Raw genomic sequence first — 20978 nt, forward strand, 5'->3', positions numbered from 1 at the left:
AACTTGCTCAGCACTTGAGCACATGGAGTATTGTCCTCTGACGACAATGCTTTGATATCATTCCAATTCCATTTGATTTTTTCTAGCCAATTTCTGCCGAACAGCGTTGGACCATTGCCTGGAACAATCCATCATGGTAAATCATGAACCACACCAACATAAGACACCTTGACTACTGCACTGCCAATCACCGTTATAAGTTATTTCGTGTATGTACGCAACTTGGCATTGACTGGACTCAGCTTAGGCCTCATAGCCTTAGTATCCCACAGCTTGTCGAATGTTCTCTGGCTCATTGTTGATTGACTCGCACCCATGTCCAATTCCATTGGTACCGGCACACCGTTAAGTTTCACATTAATCATTATCGGTTGACTCTTTGTTAGGAACGAATACAGTCCATACACTACCTCCTCTGGTATTTCGGATTGCATATTCGGATCCATGCTATACTGATCATCATCCTCCACGTGGTGTGTCGCAGCACGCTTGCTCAGTTGCGGACACATGCGTTGGAGATGCCCCAGTCTCAAACAGCCTTTATAAATGTACTGTTTAAACCGACACTGATGAGGCCGATGATTGCCCCCACATCGCCAACACGGTGAAATCGGATTCATTCCCGTTGGCGGACTTTGAGCAGCCATAGGTTTCGCATACGCAGTCGAGTAGGCCCTGCCATATGCAGCTCTGCCAAACAACGATACAATCTTGTTTACAGTACTTGCCGAGTTCCGATTTTCTGATTATATCTGCTTCAAGTGTTTGTCTGTCGTCATGCTCGCCTAGGCAATCGTGATGGCCTTGCTCAAATCTAGCATCTCCGCCGTCAGTAGCTTACGCAGGATCACCTCGTGGTTGATGCCGATTACAAAGAAGTCCCGCAGCATGTCTCCCAATGCGTTTTCGAGCTTACACGGTCCAGCTAGATGTTTTAGGTCGGCAAGGTATTCCGACACATCCTGGCCCTCAGAACCAAAGTGCTTGTAGAATCGATATCGTGAGATGATGATGATGCCTTCTTCTGGTTTGAGATGGTCACGTACCAGAGCACACAATTCCTCATAGTCCTTGTCCGTTGGGCCTGCAGGTGAGAGAAGATTCTTTGAATCCATAGATTTTCGGACCGCAAACTGTGAGGAAGACTGCCCTGCGCCTAACTGCGTCAGTGGGTTTTTCCATTTTATTTGCCATGAAGTACTGGTCCAGGCGAGCTACAAAATCTGTCCAGTCCGCTCCCTCCATGAATCTCTCCAGAATTCCAATTGCGCTCATTATTGCATGCAAAGGTTCTTAAGCTACCTCGTCGCCAAATGTTATGTATGTAATAACTCAATAGGCTGAATACTGTAAACTAACATAGTCACAAACCTGGCTCTGCTTTATTAGGGCTCAAAGTGATCACATTACATGATGGCCTACCTTTTGTACCTGGCCTGCACACCAGTGCGCACAGCCCAATGACCTCCGACAGTTGCGCCATCTGGTGGTTAGTAACCCCAAGCATACATACATGACACAATGGAACTGAATATCAGGCGCTGCATATAACGGGCGGCTGATCCAATATCGCCCATTTTGCGCCACCGCCCGAGTCGAATTTCTAGCCCATTCATACAATGCTAAATGCTAAACAGGCATTAGTTCAAATTGTTGACCATTTGAAGTGAATGAATTCGATCCCTAGATCCTTCTCCCAAATTTTTTGGAGGTGTAAGTTTTAGTACCTCCCAACTTATTGCATATCTTGTTGCAGTTTGTTGGTTTCTTGTTGGATAAGATCTTTAAACTCTGACCAATCCAAATGCTCAATTTGTCCTAAAACTGCTCCTTTAACATCCCTCTAAGCTGCAAGAACTTTTAAAATTAGTTGCGGGGCAACTTGAAATTACAACTTAGTTGTTGTAATCATTTAAGAAGCCCTCCCCCTCCCCCATTCACTTTTCTAACACATCTGACACTACCTTCCAAACTGTAGAACATTATTGACCCATGATCTATATTGAAACACGGATTGCCCCATTAGGGGGCTGCCATAGAATATCAGATCGTAGACATGCAGTATTTACAAAAGCAGAGTATTATTTCACTTTACAACTTCAAACCTGTGGTGGGAGCATAAAATAAGTTCATAAAGGATGTGACTTCAGATGCTGCATCCGTCTCCAGCTCCAGCCAGCCCACACTCGCCATTAGGCAAACCCACTGTATCATGTTCTATGTCTAATTGTATCATTTTGGATATAGAAGGCCCAATCCACCCCTCTGCTTGTCCACTGCATGATGTATACTCTTAATCAAGTGTTTCTGCTCCCAAAAGATGTTCAGGAATAGCTGCCTAATCTCAATAACAGATGTGTTGCAGCCCCCGAGGAATCATATTAACATATAGTCCACCTTGGATAGTCTGTTCATCCTGAAAGTCTTCATATCACGTAATAATTAGAGGGAGAGAACTTTCTATCCTCTAAAGTCTTCCCTAATATGAGCTAGTAACTTGGAGATTCAGGGATCAAAATTGCCCGTTTTTGCGATGTCCCGTTAGTGCCTCCGGGGAGGGGCGCTAACGGGACACAAAACATTGCGCACCGGGGATGGGGTGGTGGGGGGGGGATGCTTCTGGCTCCTGCGAAATTGCACATGAGTTAGCGAAGGCGCTGCCATGGTAGCGGCGTGGCCCGTCAGTAGCACCCTGGGCCACCGCGCAACCTGCGATGACATCATCGCCGTGTGTGGTAACGTCTTTCCACCCCGTGGCAGATATTGCCCTGTGATGCTGCCACCAGTGGTGTCAGCGCCAGGCTCACGGGTTGCGAACTGGGCCGACACCGCTCGCAGTGCAGAAGTTAAAGGAGAGGTCGGGAGCGCCCCGCGCCGCCATCTTGACGGTTTGGCCTACTCTCCAGTCGGCCCGACGACTTCTTCTGTTGCGTGGTTCAGGCCCCCATCGTGCAGCCTGGCACTCTGTTTTGGGTGCCGGGCTTCGGCCTCAGCACCACGCCGCGTTGGTAGCCTAGTGGACGCCATCAGAGGCCTGGCAGAGTGTGCAGCGGTGCTCCCCTTTAACCGAAGGGAAGGCACGTTGAAACACGGAGCATCCGCGTAGCGCTGCCGATCGTGCCCCGGAACCCTTCCCAAGAGGAAGTGGAGCACGCGAGATCGGGGCGCTGGGGAATTTCTCCCCCTCAAACTTCCAATAAACTATATGAGTTTGGGATAATGCTTATATCCAGCTGGACCATCCCTTTAGGAGGCCAGGTTAGATAATATCCCACAACTTGACTGTGCAAGCACCTGACGTTTTCCTTGCCATTTTATTGACATTCTCCAGGTAAATTTGTATCCTGAAATGGATTACAATCCATAATTAATGTCATCAAATGTGGGAGGAGGACTGAGGATCCTGTAATAGCAATAATGCTCTATGTATATAACATAATCTTGTATTCTTCAATCTATGCTTTGAATGTAAGGGTCTATCCTTTTGGTAATTGTTAGAGATTGTAAGACCACTACAAAAAGTTAACCTTGTCTTGTACCCCTAAACAACTCAAACAAAGGGGAGATTATATTATTTAATGTAACAGAAGTGTTCTAATCTACCTGTTGAAACCAAGTTCAAAGAAGAATTTCTTCTTCACGGTATAGAATTACCTTCTGTAATTCCCAGAGGAGGCCCCTGTACAAACTTTGGACACAAATGAAACCCCACACACCTTGCACAGAAATAGCATCTTGACTCTTCCATTTCTGGCAGATTCATTGTAAAGCATTTTGCTATCACTGGTAGAGAATCATAGAAATTTGCGGCACAAAGGGAGGCCATTTGGCCCATCATGTCTGTGCCAGCCGATAGAGCTATCCAGCCTAATCCTACTTTCCAGCTCTTGGTCAGTAGCCTTGTAGGTATCACTAGCATGGCTCTTACCAACAGTCCACACTAAATAGAAATAAAGTGCTCCAAAGTGTTATAATGTGTAACTTACATTTGGGTGTGACCCGACTTCCTACGTGTTGATTTCATCTTGGTAATCCTTTCTGGTGTTTTTTTGTATAACCTAATCTGTTTTGTTCCTGTAAATGGGAGGAACAATTGTGATGCCAGATTGTAGTTCTGTTCAGGCCCCAAGAGATGAAGTTGGTGTTAGAATGCAGGGCCCTGCTAAAACTAAAGCCATGTTGCAGTTGTACAGGGCCTAGGTGAGGCCACACCTGGAATATTGTGTACAGTTTTGGTCTCCTAATCTGAGGAAAGACATTCTTGCTATTGAGGGAGTGCAGCGAAGGTTCACCAGACTGATTCCCGGGATGGCAGGACTGACATATGAATAAAGACTGAATCGACTAGGCTTATATTCACTGGAATTTAGAAGAATGAGAGGGGATCTCATAGAAACATCTAAAATTCTGACGGGATTGAAGAGGTTAGATGCAGGAAGAATGTTCCCGATGTTGGGGAAGTCCAGAACCAGGGGTCAGAGTCTAAGGATAAGGGGTAAGCCATTTAGAACTGAGATGAGGAAAAACTTCTTCACTCAGAGAATTGTGAACCTGTGGAATTCTCTACCACAGAAGGTTGTTGAGGCCAGTTCGTTAGATATATTCAAAAGAGAGTTAGATATGGCCCTTACGGCTAAAGGGATCAAGGGGTATGGAGAGAAAGCAGGAATGGGGTACTGAAGTTGCATGATCAGCTATGATCATATTGAATGGTGGTGTAGGCTCGAAGAGCCGAATGGCCTACTCCTGCACCTATTTACTTTGTTCCTATGTTTCTATGTCCAAGATGGCAGTAGCTGGTAACAGCGGCTCATTAATTGACACTTTGTCAATTAAATTAAATCGTTGGAAGATCAGAGACTGCACACTCATGATTTCTGGGTATGCAGATTCTGAGCTTCCAACCTAAGTCATGTTCCCCATCAATCTCCATTGGGTCCTCCAATTTTCCCTCCTTCCACTCAGCATCTCCCAGATTGCCCAGCAGAGATCAGAAAGCAAACATGATCCTTCATTCAATCGCACCATGCACATAGTGTGATTGTATACCAAACGCAGCATGTTGCAATATAAATTAGAATCAAATTTTTAAATAGTTTATTGCTTGCATAGCTCTTATCTTTGTACAAATGCTTAGTTTGCTCCTCTGAAGCTATGATACTGGTTTTCTGACAGGCTATTGGGACCAGGCTGAACGAACTGTGTCATACGGAGAGTGAGACCCCAGCAAACATACTGAGTTTCATTTATGATGATGAGACAAAAAGACGATTGAGGAAAGAAGATGAAGAAGAGGATTTTCTTGATGACAGTATGTCTAAGTTATTTTATTTTTACTTATTTATTTAGAATTGTTTTTATGCCACATGTGGGGAAGATTTCCTCTGGGCTAGTGAAATTTCAGACCCATTTATAAATAGCGGTTATGATTTCATTAGACCGAGTGCATGGGGAAATGTTCACCCCTGGTAGTTAATAGGCATAAATAAAAAAGATGCCAGTAGGACGTGACCCCAGCGGTCATGCCAGGATTGCACCTGCAAGCACCTTCCAGTGCTGACTCTGTCGGAGTCCGTGCGGCTAGTGAGAGGGCACCTCACCTGCATGGAGCCAGCAGATGCCTGTACCACTGTGAGCACATCGCTCGTGCCTGAAATCCCCATGCAGACAGAGCATCCAGTACCTGACGACCAATAATGGGGGGGGTGGGGGTGATTGGGTGGTACCCTTAGCCTCTTTGGTTCTTGTGGACTAATCTAATAATAATATATATTTAAAGTCCTGCCCTTTGGGTTCCAGACTTTCCAGCAGAGCCCAGTTCTGCCTATCTGAAGAATGCTACAGCTCATCTCATTCAACATACTGGCCTTCAGTCCAATGCCAGATCCAAACTAAGGCAGAGAAATTGGAATTCCCTGCATAGGCATTCCCTGTGCTCAAGGCTGTCCCATTGGCATTATTTGTCTTATGAGGATGTTCTTCCGCCTACAAGGCTGGCTTGAATATCACAGAAAGTGACGCAACTGGCTCCCTGCTGTTTTCCAGTGGATTCCGCTGGACTCCCACTGGAGTTGTGCTGGAATCTAGTGGAAGCCCTGACGTAAGATTGAAGCATAGTGAGACTCATTGCAGGGATAGTCTCATGGTACTACAATTTGAGACTGCATGGAGTGTCGATCCAAAACTGGTTTGGAATCTGCTCAGGGGATTAATTTGTTTACCACCCTGTTATGTAAACTGAGCTAGCTTTAATGTAAATGTTTAGAGAGCTGGGATTTTCTGCTTCCCGTTCTCTAAACATTTGAATTTGTAACTTTTGGGAGACAGCTCAGCTGCATGTATCCAGGCATGTGCAGCTCATTCCTAACCAGAACATTTTGAGTTTGTCTCTTGTGTAGCTGAATCAGTATAAACAGGAATTTGTCTTGCTGAAAGCCAAACTGCAGCACTGTCTCAGAACAACAACTACTGTGGAAATGCAACTTCAGTTAGAAGACTGCAATATATTTGGCACCCTTTGTGACGTTTGCATAATTAGTACCCTGACCAAGCACTTACCTATCAATAAAATATAAAGACTTGGTGTTAAATTGTCATCTTCAGTGCTCCTGGCTCAGGACTTTGCATGTTATAATTTCATGGTATCACGGGTCAGAAATACTAACACTTTTTGCTCTGTATGCTATTTTTGGTAAACATGGAGATATTTTTGTATAAATGACACTGCTGCACTGCACGATGACTAAAGGGTTGATTTTAACTTTAGCCGCCGATCCTTTTAAATTTATAAGTACAGGGCAAGTACTTACTGAATTGCCAAAAATAGTCAGTGCACTTAATACCTTTGTAATTGACTCCGATGGCAATGGGCAGTGGTTAGCGCCATTTGTCTGATATAGGTGGCTGCTGGTGGATGGTGCAGGTGGTTGGGACTGTATGTGTAAATGTCTTGCACCAAGAATATCATTCACACTTCAAAGTATGAAAAAAAGAGAAAGAAAGCTAGTCACTTGTTGATTTTTCTGACTATGAAAATCTAGTTTCTTCCCAAAGCCAGAAGCCAGTAATTTACATGTATTTGCTATTCTACAGAAATTTCTCTCAGCAATTAGCCTCTTACTGACCTTAGATTGTAATATTTCTATCACTTTCCCACTGGGAGTAATTGTACGATGACATTAAAGTGACAAGGACAGGTTAAATGTAGTTCTATCTTCATCATCATAGACAGTCCCTTGGAGTCGAGGATGACTTGCTTCCACACTAGAAATGAGTTCTCAGGTGATTGAAGAGTCCAATGAGGGACCTACAGTCTCTGTCACAGGTGGGGCAAACGGTGATTGAAGGAACAGGTGGGTGGGGTGCCTGGGTTGCCATGCGCTCCTTCCGCTGTCGACGCTTGGCTTCAGCTTGTTCTCGGCGAAGAGACTCGAGGTGTTCAGCGCCTTCCCGGATGCTTTTCCTCCACTTTGGGCGTTCTTGGGCCAGGGATTCCCAGGTGTCGGTGGGGATGTTACATTTTTTCAAGGAGGCTTTGAGGGTGTCCTTAAAGCGTTTCCTATACCCACCTGCGGCTCACTTGCCGTGTCGGAGCTCCGAGTAGAGCACTTATTTTGGATTTTTCGTGTCAGACATGCGGGCGATGTGGCCCATCCAGCGGAGCTGATCGAGCGTGGTCGGTGCTTCAATGCTTGGGGTATTGGCCTGAGTGAGGACACTAACGTTGGTGCGCCTATCCTGCCAATAGATTTGCAGGATCTTGAGGAGGCAGCGTTGGTGGTACTTCTCCAGTGTTTTGAGGTGCCTGCTGTACATAGTCCATGTCTCTGAACCATATAGGAGGACGGGTATTACCACTGCTCTGTAGACCATGAACTTGGTGCCGGGTTGAGGTCCTGGTCTTCAAACACTACTCTTCCTCAGGCGACCGAAGGCTGCGCTGGCACACTGAAGGCAGTGTTGGACCTTGTCGTCGATGTCTGTCCTTGTTGTCTGCCCATCCTGAAGTATGGAAAATGGTCCACGTTGTCCAAGGCCTCTATGATATATTCACAGAGCACAGCACACTCAGCTTCCAACATGGCAGGCAGCTTTCTCGGAAGGCTCCGGAAATCTGCCTGGTTCTGTTTATTATTAACCCTGCACTTGCAGTACACAATACGTCCACATCCACAGTGCAGAAGACACTCCAAACGGTAGCCTATTAAATTGATATAGGCCTAGATGAGTATTTATGGTTAAACATGATTTGGACTCCTCATCTAGTTCAAGCTATAAGTAGGCATTCGTAAGATCCAGTTTTGAGAAGATCTAACCACCTGTAAGTGTTGTGAACAAATCTTCTATATTCGGCAATTTATTGGGGACATTACCCTCTAGAACCTGGTTTGCAGTTACTTTATAATCACCACACAATCTTACCTTACCATCGGACTTAGGTACAACAACAATGGGTGTAGCCCAATTACATTGATCTATCTTACAAATAATGTTCTCAGTCTCTCGTCTTTTGAGTTCTTGCTCAACCTTCTCCTTGAGTGCATATGGTATGGAACGTGGCTTGTAGTAAACCGATCTAGCGTCCTTCTGTACCCTGACACGCGCCTTGAAGCCTTGGATCGGACTGTCCGTTTCGCAGAACACCTTCGGATACTTCTTAATAACCTCATCCGTTGATGAAAATCTTGCTTCCACACAGAAAATCTTACTCCAATCCAGTTTCAGTGAGCTCAACCAATTTCTTCCTAGTCAGGCCGGCTTGTCTCCTTTCAATACTATTAGAGGCAAGTTCTGAAATTGATCTTTATATTTCACCAGTACTGTGATACGACCTACCACCGGAATTTTCTCTCCCGAGTAGTCTCGCAGCTCTATCTTGGATTTCTCCAGTTGAAAATCACGCAATTCGTCGCTGTACAGTGACTCCGGTACTACACTCACGGATGCACCCGTGTCAATTTCCATTGGTATCTTGAATCCCGCAACATCCATGTAGATTTTGATGCTTTCCGAATCGCTGTCCGTTAACCTCGTGCTCCTGATGACGTGTAACTCTAACATCTCCTCGTCCCGTTGTTGTTCTTCCATGCTATGTAGTCTCTTGGGATTTCTACTCATAGCTTTGAACGCTGGACTCATAGCTTTAAAAGCTGGTTTACCCTTCAGTCGGCATGCCTTCGCCAGATGCCCAGTCTTCCTGCAGAAGAAACACTTTGCCTTCACAGATGGACAACTTTGAGCACGACTTCGACGCTCTGTTGGAATTTCCAATTTCTGAGACTTTGGGCCCCCACCGTCTTTTACCTTGAACCTGCAGGTGATTTACCTCGGTTGACTGACGACTGTAATTATTATTTAATTCTCGGGAATATTGTTCGGCCATGCCCATCGACCTCGCTGTCTGACAAGCAATCTCAAAAGTCAAGTCATCCGTCGTCAATAACTTCCTTCTGATCGCAGCATTTTTCACCCCACAAACAAAACGATCCCGTAATGCTCGGTTTTGAAAGTTTCCAAAATTAGAGTGCATCGATAGCTTTTTTAATGCAACGATGTAATCACTGATACTTTAATCAGCCTTTTGATTCCGAATCCTGAAATGATAGCTTTCAGCAATTTCTAACAGTTTGGGGTTATAGTGCTGCTCCAGCTTTGTTAAAATCTCTTTAAGCGTTGTGTCCTTTGGCTCGTCAGGCACAAGCAGATTTACAAGGGTTTTGTCTAATGTCGGACCCGCCTCCGATAAGAAGATCGCTTTCTTACATTCCAACATAACCCGGTTCTGCACTGCATTGTCTGGAACTTCGATTATGTTATTTACAGTGAAATACATTTCTAACCAATCCACGTACGCTTTAAAACGTTCCCGGTCGTGTCTGTATTCCCCCAAATGTCCCAATACATCTGCCATTTTAATCTCTAGCTGTTCACACCGTGTGCTGTTCTTTACCTCGGATTTTGTAGCTTTTTTCCAAAGACAGAAACTTCCAAAGTCTCTCTGTCGGCTTGCTGAATCCTTCCCCAACAAAATTTCAGCTTTAACTCATCCGAAAAAAATCCCATCCTCGTCGCAAAATGTGATATATTCACAGAGCACAGCACACACAGCTTCCAACATGGCCGGCAGCTCTCTCGGAAGCCTCCGGAAATCTGCCTGATTCTGTTTATTATTAACCCTGCACTTGCAGTACACAATACATCCACATCCACAGTGTGGAGCTACAAACATTACAAGCTTACAGACATTACACTCTCGACATGGATTTTGATAACTGGGGGGTGGGGGGGCAGTGCTGCTTGGCGGGGGCAGGTTGGTAGAGGACCTTTGTCTTATGGATCTTTAGTATAAAGCACATGTCAAGACTGGTTCGACGAGAACGACCAAGAGATCCAGGAACTAATATGCCGCAAATGCAAGCCATTCTTGGACTGGAAGCAGCAACACAACACGAGGGCAAGAAAGCAGCTCTACAGATACCTGAAGGTCCAACAGAAAACTCGCGACCTAAAGAACAGATGGTGGGTGGAGAAAGCTCAAGAAATCCAGCAGCTAGCCGACAACCACGATATGCGAGGATTCTTCAGTGCAATCAAGACCACCTACGGCCCAAGCACCCAAGGCCCTACCCCCATTACTGGCCAAGAACGGAGAGGTGCTCATCAAGGACAGAGAGGCAGTCAGTGCCCACTGGAAGGAGCACTTCGAGGATCTCCTCAACTGAGACTCTGTCTTCGACATGAGTTCTATCTTAACCATTTGCCAAACCCAGATTACCCAAGTAGTATTCTCTAAAATTGAGAGTGAGGGTCATTGGGTATATGGTGTGGCCAACAATACGTCTTATGGCTCAAAGATTACACTTTCCATGTATTTTGGAGTATATGTGCTACTCAGCCCAACTATACTGCAAATCCCCTGGGAGGACAGATGCACCAACGTTAGCGTCCTCGATCAGGCCAACATCCTCAGCATCGAAGCACTGACCACACTTGACCAGCTCCGTTGGGCCGGCCTGACACAAGACTCCCAAAGCAAGCGCTCTATTCGGAACTCCTACACGGCAAGCGAGCCCCAGGTGGGCAGAGGAAACATTTCAAAGACGCCCTCAAAGCCTCCTTGGTAAAATGCAACATCCCCACTGACACCTGGGAGTCCCTGGCCAAAGACCGCCCTAGGTGGAGGAAGTGCATCCGAGAGGGCACTGAGCACCTCGCGTCTCGTCGCCGAGAGCATGCAGAAAACAAGCGCAGGCAGCGGAAGGAGTGTGCGGCAAACCTGTCCCACCCACCCTTTCCTTCAAAGACTGTCTCCCACCTGTGACAGAGACTGTAATTCCCATATTGGACTGTTCAGTCATCTGAGAACTCACTTTTAAAGTGGAAGCAAGTCTTCCTCGATTTCGAGGGACTGCCGATGAATGAATGAATGAATGAACTGAAACTGTTCATGTAAGGTTAACTTTTAAGAAATACCATCTCTGGTGCAGAGCTTTACATGTGGAGGTTTAGTGCTCCACATGATTTACAATCCAGTAGAATTAATGGCTGAAAAATTGACTTCTTTGCCAGAATCCTCAATTTGCACGTCAATTGTACGAGGATCTGCCTCAGAGTACGGATTTGTACAATATACCCCATGGTTCCTTTGTGCCACTTACAAATGATGGAATCAATTATTAAGGATGTCATAGCAGCGCATTTTGAAAGAGGTGACATGATAGGTCCAAGTCAGCATGGATTTGTGAAAGGGAAATCATGCTTGACAAATCTTCTGGAATTTTTTGAGGATGTTTCCAGTAGAGTGGACAAGGGAGAACCAGTTGATGTGGTGTATTTGGACTTCCAGAAGGCTTTCGACAAGGTCCGATACAAGAGATTAATGTGCAAAGTTAAAGCACATGGGATTGGGGGTAGTGTGCTGACGTGGATTGAGAACTGGTTGTCAGACAGGAAGCAAAGAGTAGGAGTAAATGGGGACTTTTCAGAATGGCAGGCAGTGACTAATGGGATACCGCACGGTTCTGTGCTGGGGCCCCAGCAGTTTACATTGTACGTTAATGATTTAGATAAGGGGATTAAATGTAGTATCTCCAAATTTGCGGATGACACTAAGTTGGGTGGCAGTGTGAGCTGCGAGGAGGATGCTATGAGGCTGCAGAGTGACTTGGATAGGTTAGGTGTGTGGGCAAATGCATGGCAGATGAAGTATAATGTGGATAAATGTGAGGTTATCCACTTTGGTGGTAAAAACAGAGAGACAGACTATTATCTGAATGGTGACAGATTAGGAAAAGGGGAGGTGCAACGAGATCTGGCTGTCATGGTACATCAGTCATTGAAGGTTTGCATGCAGGTACAGCAGGCGGTTAAGAAAGCAAATGGCATGTTGGCCTTCATAGCGAGGGGATTTGAGTACAGGGGCAGGGAGGTGTTACTACAATTGTACAGGACCTCGGTGAGGCCACACCTGGAGTATTGTGTACAGTTTTGGTCTCCTAACTTGAGGAAGGACATTCTTGCTATTGAGGGAGTGCAGCGAAGGTTCACCAGACTGATTCCCGGGATGGTGGGACTGACATATCAAGAAAGACTGGATCAACTGGGCTTGCGTTCACTGGAGTTCAGAAGAATGAGAGGGGATCTCATAGAAACATTTAAAATTCTGACGGGTTTAGACAGGTTAGATGCAGGAAGAATGTTGCCAATGTTGGGGAAGTCCAGAACCAGGGGTCACAGTCTAAGGATAAGGGGTAAGCCATTTAGGACCGAGATGAGGAGAAACTTCTTCACCCAGAGAGTGGTGAACCTGTGGAATTCTCTACCACAGAAAGTAGTTGAGGCCAATTCAATAAATATATTCAAAAGGAGTTAGATGTAGTCCTTACCACTAGGGGGATCAAGGGGTATGGTGAGAAAGCAGGAATAGGGTACTGAAGTTGCATGTTCAGCCATGAACTCATTGAATGGCGGTGCAGGCTCAAAGGGCCGAATGGCCTACACCTGCACCTATTTTCTATGTTTCTATGCAACCCGTTGACCTGAATATTTGCTGCTAGTAAGCCAGAACTTCATCCACAAGTACAGATATAGTATGGTCTATAAACACATTGGAGCAGAAAAACCATGGACCTTCCCAATGCTTCTGCTGTAAGTCCAACAGGGTTAGCACTGGAGGGTGCCAGTGGGCTGGCCCTGTCATTTTACTCATAGAAATCATAGAAATTTACGGCACAGAAGGAGGCCATTCGACCATCGTGTCTATGCCATCCGAAAAAGAGCTATCCAGCCGAATCCCACTTTCCAGGTCTTGGTCCATAGCCCTGTAGGGTATGGCATTTGAAGTGCATATCCAAGGACCTTTAAATGTGTTGAGGGTTTCTGCCTCTACCACCCTTTCAGGCACTGAGTTCCAGACCCCCACCACCATCTGGGTGAAAAATGTTCGGCGAGAGGCGGGAGTTCCGGGGATCAGAGAGGTCTACAAAAGGCCAGTGAGACCGGGAGCAGTGCGAGTTCGGCGAGAGGCGGGAGTTCCGGGAATCGGAGAGGCCTACAAAAGGCCAGTGAGACCAGGAGCAGGTTCGGTGAGAGGCGGGAGTTCCGGGGATCAGAGAGGCCTACAAAAGGTCAGTGAGACCAGGAGCAGCGCGAGTTCGGCGAGAGGCGGGAGTTCCGGGGATCGGAGAGGCCTACAAAAGGCCAGTGAGACCAGGAGCAACGCGAGTTCGGCGAGAGGCGTCCCTGTACAGCGACAGGGGGAAGGCAAAAAAGAAATAGAAAGAAACAGAAAGGTGATGTCACAGCCAAGGGGGTAAGTGATTGGCTGGTGATTGGTGAGTAGTTTTTCTTTTTTCTCTTCTATAACAGCGAGTAGACTTCAGCATTGTTGTTGCCAATTTAAGTGTATCTAAGGGTTAAGTCATGGCAGGAGAGCTCGGTCATGTGATATGCTCCTCCTGTACCATGTGGGAACTCAGGGACACTTCCGGTGTCCCTGACGACTACATGTGCGGGAAATGTATCCGCCTCCAGCTCCTGACGGTCCGCGTTGCGGAATTGGAGCTGAGGGTGGATTTACTCTGGAGCATCCACGATGCTGAGAATGACGAGAGTAGCACGTGTAGCGAGTTGGTCTTACCGCAGGCGAAAGGTCCACAGCCAGATAGGGAATGGAAGACCAGCAGGAAGAGCAGTGCAAGGAAGGTAATGCAGGGGTCCCCTGCGGTCATCCCCCTGCAAAACAGATACACCGTTTTGAGTACTGTTCAGGGGGATGACTCATCAGGGGAGGGCAGCAGCAGCCAAGTTCATGGCACCGTGGCTGGCTCTGCTGCACAGGAGGGCAGGAAAAAGAGTGGGAGAGCGATAGTGATAGGGGATTCAATTGTAAGGGGAATAGATAGGCGTTTCTGCGGCCGCAACCGAGATTCCAGGATGGTATGTTGCCTCCCTGGTGCAAGGGTCAAGGATGTCTCGGAGCAGGTGCAGGACATTCTGAAAAGGGAGGGTGAACAGCCAGTTGTCGTGGTGCACATTGGTACCAACGATATAGGTAAAAAAAGGGATGAGGTCCTGCAAGACGAATTTAAGGAGCTAGGAGCTAAATTAAAACGTAGGACCTCAAAATTAGTAATCTCGGGATTGCTACCAGTGCCACGTGCTAGTCAGAGTAGGAATCGCAGGATAGCACAGATGAATACGTGGCTTGAGCAGTGGTGCAGCAGGGAGGGATTCAAATTCCTGGGGCATTGGAACCGGTTCTGGGGGAGGTGGGACCAGTACAAACCGGATGGTCTGCACCTGGGCAGGACCGGAACCAATGTCCTTGGGGGAGTGTTTGCTCGTGCTGTTGGGGAGGAGTTAAACTTAGATGGCAGGGGGATGGGAACCAATGCAGAGAGACAGAGGGAAACAAAAAGGAGACAAAAGCAAAAGACAGAAAGGAGATGAGTAAAAGTGGAGGGCAGAGAAACCCAAGGCAAAAAACAAAAAGGGCCACTGTACAGCAAAATTCTAAAGGGTCAAAGTGTAATAAAAAGGCAAGCATGAAAGCTCGCTGCCTCAATGCAAGGAGTATTCGGAACACAGGAGAGGACTCTGAGCTAGTTAGAATGGGTGAGAGCTCAGATGAACAGGATCCCAAGAAAGAATGCAAAAGGCAGGAGGCAACAGAGCAGAGTAGCACTGGGGTAAGTGTAAACCACAAGGTGATAGGAAGGGACAATATGTATGAATATAAAGGGGTTGCAGGAGGGGTCAAAACTAAAAATCATGGTTTAAAAACTAGTATTAAAACACTCTACCAAAACGCACGCAGCATTCGAAATAAAGTAAAGGAGTTGACGGCACAAATCATTACAAATGGGTATGATTTGGTGGCCATTACAGAAACGTGGTTGCAGGGTGGCCAAGACTGGGAATTAAACATACAGGGGTATCTGGCAATTCGGAAAGATAGACAAGAAGGGAAAGGAGGTGGGGTAGCTCTGTTAATAAAGGAAGATATCAGGGCAGTTGTGAGAGACGATATTGGCTCTAATGAACAAAATGTTGAATCATTGTGGGTGGAGATTAGAGATAGTAAGGGGAAAAAGTCACTGGTGGGCGTAGTTTATAGGCCCCCAAATAATAACTTCACGGTGGGGCGGGCAATAATCAAGGGAATAATGGAGGCATGTGAAAAAGGAATGGCAGTAATCATGGGGGATTTTAACCTACATATCGATTGGTCAAATCAAATCGCACGGGGTAGCCTTGAGGAGGAATTCATAGAATGCATACGGGATTGTTTCTTAGAAAAGTATGTTACAGAACCTAAAAGGGAGCATGCGATCTTAGATCTGGTCCTGTGTAATGAGACAGGAATAATAAACGATCAACGAGTAAAAGATCCTCTCGGAATGAGTGAACACAGTATGGTTAAATTTGCAATACAGATTGAGGGTGAGGAAGTAGTGTCTCAAACGAGCGTACTATGCTTAAAAAGGGGACTACAGTGGGATGAGGGCAGAGTTGGCTAAAGTAGACTGGAAACACAGACTAATCGGTGGCACAATTGAGGAACAGTGGAGGACTTTTAAGGAGTGCTCTACAAAAATATATTCCAGTGATAAAGAAGGGCGGTAAGAGAAGGAATAGCCAGCCGTGGATAACCAAGGAAATAAAGGAGAGTATCAAATTCAAAATCAATGCGTATAAGGTGGCCAAGGTTAGTGGGAAACTAGAAGATTGGGAACATTTTAAACGACAGCAAAAAATGACTAAGAAAGCAATAAAGAAAGGAAAGATAGATTACGAAAGTAAACTTGCGCAAAACATAAAAACAGATAGTAAAAGCTTTTACAGATATATAAAACGGAAAAGAGTGACTAAGGTAAATGTTGGTCCCTTAGAAGATGAGAAGGGGAATTTCATAATGGGAAATGTAGAAATGGCTGAGACCTTAAACAATTATTTTGCTTCGGTCTTCACAGTGGAAGACACAAAAACCATGCCAAAAATTGCTGGTCACGGGAATGTGGGAAGGGAGGACCTTGAAACAATCACTATCACTAGGGGGGGTCGTGCTGGGCAGGCTAATGGGACTCAAGGTAGACAAGTCCCCTGGTCCTGATGAAATGCATCCCAGGGTATTATAAGAGATGGCAGAAGTTACAGCAAATGCATTCGTTATAATCTACCAAAATTCTCTGGACTCTGGGGAGGTACCAGCGGATTGGAAAGCAGCTAATGTAACGCCTCTATTTAAAAAAGGGGGCAGACAAAAGGCAGCTAACTATAGGCCGGTTAGTTTAACATCTGTCGTTGGGAAAATGCTTGAAGCTATCATTAAGGAAGAAATAGCGGGACATCTACATAGGAATAGTGCAATCAAGCAGACGCAGCATAGATTCATGAAGGGGAAATCATGTTTAACTAATTTACTGGAATTCTTTGAGGATATAACGAGCATGGTAGATAGAGGTGTACCGATGGATGTGGTGTATTTAGATTTCCAAAAGGCATTCGATAAGGTGCCACACAAAAGGTTACTGCAGAAGATAAAGGTACGCGGAGTCAGAGGAAATGTATTAGCATAGATAGAAAATTGGCTGGCTAACAGAAAGCAGAGAGTCAGGATAAATGGGTCCTTTTTGGGTTGGAAATCGGTGGTTAGTGGTGTGCCACAGGGATCGGTGCTCGGACCACAACTGTTTACAATATACATAGATGACCTGGAAGAGAGGACGGAGTGTAATGTAACAAAATTTGCAGATGACACAAAGATTAGTGGGAACGCGGGGTTGTGTAGAGGACACAACGAGGCTGCAAAGAGATTTAGATAGGTTAAGCGAATGGGCTAAGGTTTGGCCGATGGAATACAATGTCGTAAAGCGTGAGGTCATCCACCTTGGGGAAAAAAAACAGTAAAAGGGAATATTATTTGAATGGGGAGAAATTACAACATGCTGCGGTGCAGAGGGACCTGGGGGTCCTTGTGCATGAATTCCAAAATGTTAGTTTGCAGGTGCAGCAGGCAATCAGGAAGGCGAATGGAATGTTGGCCTTCATTGCGAGAGGGATGGAGTACAAAAGCAGGGAGGTCCTGCTGCAACTGTACAGGGTATTGGTAAGGCCGCACCTGGAGTACTGCGTGCAGTTTTGGTCACCTTACTTAAGGAAGGATATACTAGCTTTGGAGGGGGTACAGAGACGATTCACTTGGCTGATTCCGGAGATGAGGGGGTTACCTTATGATGATAGATTGAGTAGACTGAGTCTTTACTCGTTGGAGTTCAGAAGGATGAGGGGTGATCTTATAGAAACATTTAAAATAATGAAAGGGATAGACAAGATAGAGGCAGAGAGGTTGTTTCCACTGGTCGGGGAGACTAGAACTCGGGGGCACAGCCTCAAAATACGGGGGAGCCAATTTAAAACCGAGTTGAGAAGGAATTTCTTCTTCCAGAGGGTTGTGAATCTGTGGAATTCTCTGCCCAAGGAAGTAGTTGAGGCTAGCTCATTGAATGTATTCAAATCACAGATAGATAGATTTTTAACCAATAAGGGAATTAAGGGTTACGGGGAGCTGAGTCCACGGCCAGATCAGCCATGATCTTGTTGAATGGCGGAGCAGGCTCGAGGGGCTAGATGGCCTACTCCTGTTCCTAATTCTTATGTTCTTATGTTTGTTTAACTCCCCTCTACTGCTTCTACCAATTACTTTAAATCTATGCCCCCTGGTTGTTGACCTCTCTGCTAAGGGAAGTAGGTGCTTCCTATCCACTCTATCTGGTCCCCTCATAATTTTATCCACCTCAATTAAGTATTCCCACAGCCTCCTCTATTCTAAAGAAAACAACTCCAGCCTATCCAATCTTTCCTCATGGCTAAAATTCTCCAGTCCTGGCAACATCCCCGTAAATCTCCTCCGTACTCTTTCTCGTGCTAATCACATCTTTCCTGTAATATGGTGACCAAAACTCTACACGGTACTCTAGCTGTGGACTAAGTTGTGTTTTATACAGTTCAAGCATAACCTCCCTACTCTTACTTTTTATGACTCGATTGATAAAGAAAAGCATCCCATATGCCTTCTTAACTACCTCTCTACCTGTCCTGCTACGTTCGGGGATCTGTGGACATGCACTTCAAGGTCTCTCTGTTCCTCTACACATCTCAGTATCCTACCATTATTGTGTATTCCCTTCCGTCCCCAAATGCATTACCTCACACATCTGTGGATAGAATTCCATTTCCCACTTCACTGGCCACCTGTCCAATCCATCGATATCTTACTGCAGTCGACAGCTTTCTTCCTCACTATAAACCAAATGGCTAATTTTTATATCATCTGCAAACTTCTTAATCATACCCCCGACATTCAAATCTAAATCATTGATAAATACCACAAAAATCAAGGGACATAAGCAGATAAGAACTTAAGAATTAGGAACAGGAGTAGGCCATCTAGCCCCTCGAGCCTGCTCCGCCATTCAACAAGACCATGGCTGATCTGGTCGTGGACTCACCTTCTGAACTCCAATGAGTAAAGACCCAGTCTACTCAATCTATCATCATAAGGTAACCCCCTCATCTCCGGAATCAGCCTAGTGAATCGTCTCTGTACCCCCTCCAAAGCTAGTATATCGTTCCTGCACCTGCAAACTAACTTTTTGGGATTCATGCACAAGGGCCCCCAGGTCCCTCTGCACCGCAGCATGTTGTAATTTCTCCCCATTCAAATAATATTCCCTTTTTCTGTTTTTTTTCCCAAGGTGGATGACCTCACACTTTCCGCTCCACTTACCCGCCCGCTCCCCATAACCCTTAATTCCCTTATTGGTTAAAAATCTATCTATCTGTGACTTGAATACATTCAATGAGCTAGCCTCAACTGCTTCCTTGGGCAGAGAATTCCACAGATTCACAACCCTCTGGGAGAAGAAATTCCTTCTCAACTCGGTTTTAAATTGGCTCCCCCGTATTTTGAGGCTGTGCCCCCTAGTTCTAGTCTCCCCGACCAGTGGAAACAACCTCTCTGCCTCTATCTTGTCTATCCCTGTCATTATTTTAAATGTTTCTATAAGATCACCCCTCATCCTTCTGAACTCCAACAAGTAAGGACCCAGTCTACTCAATCTATCATCATAAGGTAACCCCCTCATCTCCGGAATCAGCCTAGTGAATCGTCTCTGTACCCCCTCCAAAGCCAGTATATCCTTCCTTAAGTAAGGTGACCAAAACTGCACGCAGTACTCCAGGTCCGGCCTCACCAATACCCTGTACAGTTGCAGAAGGACCTCCCTGCTTTTGTACTCCATCCCTCTCGCAATGAAGGCCAACATTCCATTCGTCTTCGTGCTTACCTGCTGCACCTGCAAACTAACTTTTTGGAATTCATGCACAAGGACCCCCAGGACCCTCTGCACCCCAGCATGTTGTAATTTCTCCCCATTCAAATAATATTCCCTTTTACTGTTTTTTTTCCCAAGGTGGATGACCTCACACTTTCCGACATTGTATTCCATCGGCCAAACCTTAGCCCATTCGCTTAACCTATCTAAATCTCTTTGCAGCCTCTCTGTGTCCTCTACACAACCCGCTTTCCCACTAATCTTTGTGTCATCTGCAAATTTTGTTGCACTACACTCTGTCCCCTCTTCCAGGTCATCTATGTCTATTGTAAACAGCACCGATCCCTGTGGCACACCACTAACCACCGATTTCCAACCCAAAAAGGACCCATTTATCCTGACTCTCTGCTTTCTGTTAGCCAGCCAATTCTCTATCCATGCTAATACATTTCCACTGACCTCACGTACCTTTATCTTCTGCAGTAACCTTTTGTGTGGCACCTTATCGAATGCCTTTTGGAAATCTAAATACACCACATTCATCGGTACACCTCTATCCACCATGCTCGTTATATCCTCAAAAAATTCCAGTAAATTAGTTTAACATGATTTCCCCTTCATGAATCCATGTTGCGTCTCTTGATTGCACTATTCCTATCTAGATGTCCCGCTATTTCTTCTTTAATGATAGTTTCCAGCACTTTCCCCACTACAGATGTTAAACTAACCGGCCCATAGTTACCTGCCTTTTGTCTGCCCCCTCTTTTAAACAGAGGCGTTACATTAGCTGATTTCCAATCCGCTGGTACCTCCCCAGAATCCAGAGAATTTTGGTAGATTATAACGAATGCATCTGCTTTAACTTCCGCCATCTCTTTTAATACCCTGGGATGCATTTCATCAGGACCAGGGGACTTGTCTACCTTGAGTCCCATTAGCCTGCCCAGCACGACCCCCCCTAGTGATAGTGATTGTCTCCAGGTCCTCCCTTCCCACATTCCTGTGACCAGCAATTTCTGGCATGGTTTCTGTGTCTTCCACTGTGAAGACCGAAGCAAAATAATTGTTTAAGGTCTCAGCCATTTCTACATTTCCCATTATTAAATCCCCCTTCTCATCTTCTAAGGAACCAACATTTACTTT

The 20978-nt window shown here is 45.7% G+C and overlaps 1 protein-coding gene across 8 annotated transcripts in view; it reads left to right on the forward strand.

The window, feature by feature from the left end:
* The window catches only part of LOC139260001 (protein unc-80 homolog), a 501022-nt gene that overhangs the window by 249803 nt on the left and 230241 nt on the right, over positions 1–20978 (forward strand). For all 8 annotated transcript variants that reach the window (XM_070876044.1, XM_070876038.1, XM_070876039.1 and 5 more), the window contains one exon: positions 5176–5311. In XM_070876044.1, the coding sequence (XP_070732145.1) occupies positions 5176–5311 (136 nt within the window). The remainder of the gene's footprint in view (positions 1–5175; positions 5312–20978) is intronic.

Source organism: Pristiophorus japonicus, chromosome 3, assembly GCF_044704955.1.
Source record: "Pristiophorus japonicus isolate sPriJap1 chromosome 3, sPriJap1.hap1, whole genome shotgun sequence".
Lineage (NCBI taxonomy): Eukaryota > Metazoa > Chordata > Chondrichthyes > Pristiophoridae > Pristiophorus > Pristiophorus japonicus.